General features: G+C 52.4%; 1 protein-coding gene across 1 annotated transcript in view; it reads left to right on the top strand.

The window, feature by feature from the left end:
- The window catches only part of LOC116974732 (collagen alpha-2(IV) chain-like), a 190,606-nt gene that overhangs the window by 111,134 nt on the left and 72,144 nt on the right, over positions 1-7,328 (top strand). The window contains exons 17-19 of the mRNA XM_033023447.1: positions 72-125; positions 1,724-1,787; positions 4,558-4,679. Coding sequence (XP_032879338.1) covers positions 72-125; positions 1,724-1,787; positions 4,558-4,679 — 240 coding nt within the window. The remainder of the gene's footprint in view (positions 1-71; positions 126-1,723; positions 1,788-4,557; positions 4,680-7,328) is intronic.

The raw sequence follows: 7,328 nt of genomic DNA on the forward strand, positions 1-7,328 counted from the left end.
GGGGTTAGGGGAAGGGGGAATCCCGTGTGGTGGCTGTGTGTAATTGACCTCTGTGATTTGTTTGCGATCAGGGGTATCCAGGGAGACCGGGTATCTTAGGAGAAACAGGCTGGCCCGGAATGAAGGTAATCACTTTCTTTATCATCAGTGTGTATTTTCAGGCGTTCAGTTCTGATCCACGGGCAGACGTCAGTGAGCTGTAGTGTCTGGCCACTTCCCAGGCTGTTGGCGTGGGATCTTGCTGTGCAGGGTTGCACACTGGCGCAGAGCCGTGTGGCTTTGATATATGAAACTCGTTGACATTAAACTCGTTGATCTGTGAGCTATTTTTCTGTCACTCGTGCATCGTGTGACGTCTACAGTGGATCTTCCGGAGATGTGTCACAGTCGCAGCACGGTGGCGCAACGGTAGAGACCCGTGTTCGATCCTGACTATGGATGCTGTCTCTACGGAGTTTGCATGTTCTCCCTGTGACAGCGTGGGTTTTCACCGGGTGTTCCGGTCTCCTCCCACACTCCAAATACGCGTGGGTTTGCAGGTTAATTGGCCTCTGTAAATTCTCCCCAGTGGGAAGGATAGAACTAGTGTGTGGGGTGGTCGTTGGTTGGCGTGGTCTCGGTGACCACTCTCAAGAGCGGACGGAACTCGCTATCAAAACATGGAGGGGACGGGGGACACAATTTTTTGGCGGCCACGCGCGCATGCGCCACTCATACACGCGCGAGGCTTCGAAGGCTCAATCCAGCACTAAAAGAGGAGATTTTAAAATCGGGATCACAAAAACTTGGGGGGGATGTCCCCCACTTCTCAAAACATGGGGGGGAGGGACGTGTCCCCTCTGGCCCCTCCCCAGATTTTCCGCCCCATATCACTCTGTATCTGTCAAAAACTAAAACAGTGTTTCAATTAGATTTCAGTGGTGAATGCAGCTCCCAACTCCTCACTGGCAGACTGCCCTTTTATTCGCAACCCGCGGCATAGTGTCCAGTCCTACGGCAGCATAGCCGGCGTGCAGCACAGCCTCGGTACTGTGTAACCGGGGGAGCACGTGGTCACAGGACCGCGCTAACTAGCAGGTTGTGCAGCGATGGGACTGCGTAACCAGTGGTCCATGTGGTCCCAGGGCCGCACAGCCCTCTGCTGCAGAAGCAGCATCCACAGTGGAGGGAGGGGGTTTAACGGGAGCTAGGCCTCGCCCTGGCATCTGGTGCTGAGTTGGTGATGGTACTAACACCATCATCAAATATGCAGATGATACAACGGTGATTGGCCTCATCAGCAACAACGATGAGTCGGCCTATAGGGAGGAGGTCCAGCCTGGCCCTTAACTCCAAGAAGACCAAGAAGACAGATTCTTCCCTGCGGCTGTTACATTACTTAACTCTGCACCTTGGTGATTGCCAGTCACCCCCCCACCCACCCCCGGACACTCCTTCCCCCAGAAAAATTGCACTGCGACTGTATGTACGTATATATATCTATTGCTCATCATTCTATGTTCACTCTTCTGGGGGAGATGCTAACTGCATTTCATTGTCTCTGTACTGTACACTGCACAATGACAATAAAGATTGAATCTGAATCTGAATCTGAGATCCACCTCTGACAAGATGCCAAGCTGGCCACACCTTTGGCACCCCCAGCCCCACCCATCGACCCTCAGGGGACCCAGTGTTGTGTGGCTCCCACCCTAATGCACTGTCTCTTCCTTTCCGCCTCCAGGGGGATCGTGGTGATCATGGTCTTCCAGGTAGAACCATAATTCTCCCCGGAGATGTTGCAAAAGGTATGTTGAAGTTATACTTCTTCTGAAGACAGGCACAAAATGGAGTAACTCCGCGGGACAGGCAGCACCTCTGGACAGAAGGAGTAGGTGATGTTTCGGGTTGAGATCCATCTTCAGACTGTCTGGAGAAAAGTCTCAACCCAAAACATCACCCATTGTGTCTAAAGAAGGGTCTCGACCTGAAACGTCACCCATTCGTTCTCTCCAGAGATGCTGCCTGTCACGCTGAGTTACTCCAGCAGTTTTGTGTCTATCGTCAGTGTAAAACAACATCTGTAGTTCCTTCCTACACATTATATTTCTTCTGGATCGAATAACTGGACAGTAATTGTGCAGGGGGCCAGGCGGCCGCTGAAATGGACAGCAAACCACTGACCCATTCACATGGGAACAGGAGGCCATTTTGCCCTATTTAGCCTGCTTCACATTCAGTGCAACTGTGGCTGCTCATTCAAGAGTCAAGAGTGTTTTATTGTCATATGTCCCGAAACGGAACAATGAAATTCTTACTTGCAGCAGCACAACACACATGTAAGCATAGTGCACTGGAGTACATAGCACACCATAATCCACATTAAGACCACTGTTCCCGTTTTTTGCCCACGTCCCATCATCTCTCAAGCCACCAGAGCACTTGATGAGGGGTGATCTTATTGAGGTGTACAAAACCATGAGAGGAATAGATAGGGTAATCTCTTGCCAAGAGTAGGAGAACCGAAATCCAGAGGTTTAAGGCGAGGGGGAGAAAATTTAATAGGAACCTTGAGGGTTAAAGAGGCTGTGTCACTTGGGCGACCTAATTGGCAAGTTTAGAAGAGTTTAGGAGGGTTTGAAAAAATGTCATGTTGAAGACCTCCTCCGACTATGTCGAAGACCAGCTTCGACTAGCTACGACTAACTTCGGGAAAATTGGACACCGAATAGTGGACAGTGAAGACGACTTCCTTCGACCTCCCTTCGACTATGATGAACACTATCTACCACTACTTTTGACTACCTTCGACTACCCTCGATTACCTACGACTAACATGCCGACCTACTACGACCCACTACGACTAAACCTACGAGTAAAAAAAGTATCGATTTTTTTCCATGGCGACCTTTTTTTACTCGCGGGCATTTTTCAACATGTTGAAAAAACGCCGCGACCTAGCTGAGGCCTCGAGTACGCGGGGACTATTCTCGAGCACGAAGGAAAGTTACAAAGACCTCCTAGGACCCTGTGTCGACCATGCTGCGAGTATGAGTCGAGGGCAAACTCGCCAGAACGCGCGGATTAGGTCGCCCAGGTGGGACAGCCCCTTAACGTTTTCATGCAAATGGTGATGGGTGTATGGAAATAGCTGCCGGAGAAGACAGTTGAGGCAGGTACTAGCTAACATTTGGACAGGTACATGGATAGGACAGGTTAGAGGGGCATGAGCCAAGTGCAGGTAGGTGGGACTAGCGTAGATGGGACATATTGGCCAGTGTGGGAAAGTTAGGCCGAAGGGCCTGTTTCTATGCTGTATGACTCTATGACTAACAATATCTAACTAATTTTATTTATTCTACTAGACCAAGTGCAGATCCGTTGGGTCTGTTCCCCCAACATGCGGTTGTGGAGGGGGAGGCTGCATGCAGCGTCACACACTAACTACCCCCCCCCCCCCCCCGCACTCACGCTAATGGAGGGGAGGCGGGGAGAGAGAGAGAGGGGTGGGAGGAGAGAGGGGGGAGGAGAGAGGGGGGGTGTGCTGAGAAGGGGGTGAGATGAGGGGCGGGGGAGCAGGGAGGGGGAGGGAGGGTGGAGGGAAGGGGGTAGGGGTGTGTGGAGGGAGGGGGGTTTAGGGAGGGATGGTGGGGAAGGGATGGAGGGGAGGAGGGGGAGAAAAGAGGGGAGAGAGAGAGGAGGGAGAGGAGAGAGGGGAGAGGAGAGGGGGAGGGGAGAGGAAAGGGAGGAGGGGAGAGGAGAGGAGAGGGGGGAAAGGAGAGGGGGGGAGAGGAGAGGGGGGGAGAGGAGGGGTGGGGGGAGAGGAGAGGGGCGGGGGAGGAGAGGGAGGGGGGGGGGGGGGGGGAGGAGAGTACCTTTTTACTTCAACCCAAACCCAAACAACCATTTGCAGGCAGTGCTTTTTTACCTCTAACCATATTTTCATTTTCAAACCAAATTAAGGGTACTCACAGTGCTGTAGACATTTGCCAGTGTCATTCAGAGCTCTGATTGAGGCACACCACTTGCAGAGACTGATTGAGGCACACCACTTGCAGAGACTGATTGAGGCACACCACTTCCTGGTTTTATAGTCCCTCCCCCTCCCTCCAGCAGGGGCAGCAGAGAGAATGGGGAACTATGTAAAAACATTAATATCTCTGTCAATTTTCATCAACTGGAAAAATCCTCGGCACACATGCGGCGGAGGGGGGCTCTGAGCGAGGTGGCCGAAAATGACGGCCGTAGGTGGCGGCGTACTCTCGGAAATCGCAGCACAGAAAGCCAAAACCGGTCAAGAACAGACTTTTAGTAACATAGATAGATGTGTGTTGTATTGGCAGGCCAGTTATGCTTTCTTCAAGAAACAATGTCATTGTTCTGTTGTCAGTGCATGTGACAATTAAATATTCTTGATTCTCAACTCTCATATGGTTATACAGCATGGAACAGGCCCTTCAGCCCATCTTGTCCATGCATGGGCCTGGCCTTGGAGTGATGTGTGTGTTGCTTCTACTCGGCCTGTACTCAGTGCCTTCTGTGGAAGTTCCTTGGTAATGTTTCTGTTCTTGCCTCAAGGTCTGAAGGGCCTGCCTGGTCTAAAAGGAGATCGAGGAGAGCGAGGAGACACGGGATACCAGGGCCCCCCTGGAGCCCAGGGTCCTCGTGGTGACACCAGCTACTACCCAGGTAAGGAAGTGGTACCTTCCAAACTGCCCAAGGGCTTTCGGGAGCCTTGGTGTAACTAAAGGGCCTGTCCCACCAGCATGCGATTGCATGCGTCTAGCGCGACCAAACGTGGTCGCTTGAGGCGTCCGGCCTCACGGGGCCGATCCCAATTCGAACCGCGGAGCCGTCTGGAGTTGTGCGGGGCTGGTCCCGACATCACACTCACCAATCAGCTGGGCAGGAGGCGGGCCGACTGAATTTGGACGTCGCACGGCGTCGGGCGGTGACGTCATCATGCAACGGCACGCCGGGCGGTGATGTCATCGCGCAACGCTACGCTCTAAGTTCATAAGTATGAGGAGCAGAATTAAGCCATTCGGTCCATCAAGTCTACTCTGCCTTTCAATCATGGCTGATCTATCTCTCCCTCCTAACCCCATTCTCCTGCCCTCCCCCCATTACACCTAAAATCTGTACTAATCGAGAATCTATCTATCTCTACCTTAATAATATATTAATTGACTTGACCTCCACAGCCTTCTATGGCCAAGAATTTCACAGATTCACCACCCTCTGACTAAAGAAATTCCTCCTCATCTCCTTCCTAAAGGAACATCCTTTAATTCTGAGGCTGTGACCTCTAGTGCTAAACTCTCCCACAAGTGAAAACACCGTCTCCACATCCACTCTATCCAAGCCTTTCACTATTCGGCAAGTTTCAGAGGTCTTCCCTTCATCCTTCTAAACTCCAGTGAGTACAGGCCCACTGCTGTCAAATGCTCATCATATATTAACCCACTGATTCCTGGGATAATTCTTGTAAACCTCCTCTGGCCCCTCTCCAGAGCCAGCACATATTCCTCAGATATGGGGCTCCAAATTGTTCACAATACAGGTGCACAACCTTTTATCCGGAGTTCCGGAAACCGAAAAACTCCGAAAACCGGCCATTTTTCCCAGGATGTCGTCTGCACACCAAAGCTCGCGTTTGGCGCCAAACTTGACCCGAAACGACCCACGGTCAACCCAGGTCTGTACTACTGTAGCGGCTGCCTCCTCCCCAGAGACCGGGGAGACACTTAAACATCTGTAAATCATTGCTTAAATGTTAAGTCAGTTAGTTTGGAGGGCTTTTATGTGAAGGGGGCGGGGGGGGTGAAGGGGGAAACTTTAATTCTTAGTCCCCTACCTGGTCGGAGAGGCGGGGAGAGGTCAATGTCTTACCGGGACGCCGGGCAGTAAGCTCCGGAGCGCTGTGGCCGCCAACTCCCAGCTGGGGCTGCGGGCGTCCGGCCGCGGGCGGCGCCGGTTGTAGCTCCGACCCCGGCAACTCTACCCCTGGCTGCGCGGCGCTCCAAATCCAGCGCGGCCCGCGGCCGGACGCACGCAGCCCACAGCTCAGCGATGTTGTGTGTCGGCGGCCACAGCGCTCCGGAGCTTACCGCACGGCGACCCGGTAAGGCATTGCCCGCTCCCCGCTGGTATCCCAGGGCTGCGACGCCGCCGACTCCCAACATCGCGAAGCTGGGGCTGCGGGCGTCCGGCCGCGGGCGGCGCTGGATTTGGAGCGCCGCGCAGCCAGGGGTAGAGTTGCCGGGGTCGGAGCTCCAACCGGCGCCGCCCGCAGCCCCAGCTCCGCGATGTTGGGAGTCGGCGGCCATAGCGCTCCGGAGCTTACTGCACGGCGACCCGGTAAGGCATTGCCCGCTCCCCGCCTCTCCGACCAGGTAGGGGACTAAGAATTAAAGTTTCCCCCTTCACCCCCCCCCTTCACCCCCCCCATAAAATCCCTCCAAAATAACTGACTAACATTTATGCAATGATTTACAATGATTCCCCGGTCTCCGGGGAGGAGGCAGCCGCTCCAGACTTTTCAAGCCGCCCGCGCTACCTACCTAATCTATGCTAAAAATCTTCCATTCGGAAATCCGAAAAATTCCAAAATCCGACAAGTGTCTGCTCCCAAGGCTTTCGGATAAAAGGTTGTGCACCTGTACTACAAATACGGCCCGACCAGCACCTTATAGTGCCTCGGCATTACATCCCTGTTTTTGTACTCTAGTCCTCTTGAAATAAATGCTACCATTGTGTTTGTCTTCCATACTAAGGACTTGCAACTTAACTGTTTGGGAATCTGCACCAGCACTCCCAAATCTGTTTGCTCCTCTGATTTCTGGATTCTCTCCCCATTTAGAAAATAGTCTGCATCTTTATTCCTACTACCAAAATGTATGACCACACTTTGCTACGATGTATTTCATTTTAGTTGATGTTTCCTCTCACCTCTCTCCATCCCTCTCGATTGCCCTTGCTCGCCCTCTCCTCTTGCCTTGTTCTCTATCTGTCGTTCTCTTGTTATCATGAAATATTTTTAAAGACCATGTTTTGGAGGTTTTAGAACATTTGGACAGTACGAAACTGAAATCTTACTTTTGTGTTTCGCTCCCATCCTTTGTTCTTCTCCCTGCTGCCTCTCCAACCCCCTTGCCTCTGCAAAGTGGTGGGAGATTGCAACCTTCACGTGGTCCGCCCTGTTTCAACGAATGCAATCAACCTGGTGTGCACAATCAAATAAGATCAAATAGAACAAGTTGTCCTACAACTTTAGGCTGTGCACGCCATGCGCAAGAAGAAGACTACAAACTCTCTCTTTCATTACCCTCTCTCTCTCCTGTTCCATT

The sequence above is a fragment of the Amblyraja radiata genome, chromosome 6, assembly GCF_010909765.2.
Source record: "Amblyraja radiata isolate CabotCenter1 chromosome 6, sAmbRad1.1.pri, whole genome shotgun sequence".
Classification (NCBI taxonomy): Eukaryota; Metazoa; Chordata; class Chondrichthyes; order Rajiformes; family Rajidae; genus Amblyraja; species Amblyraja radiata.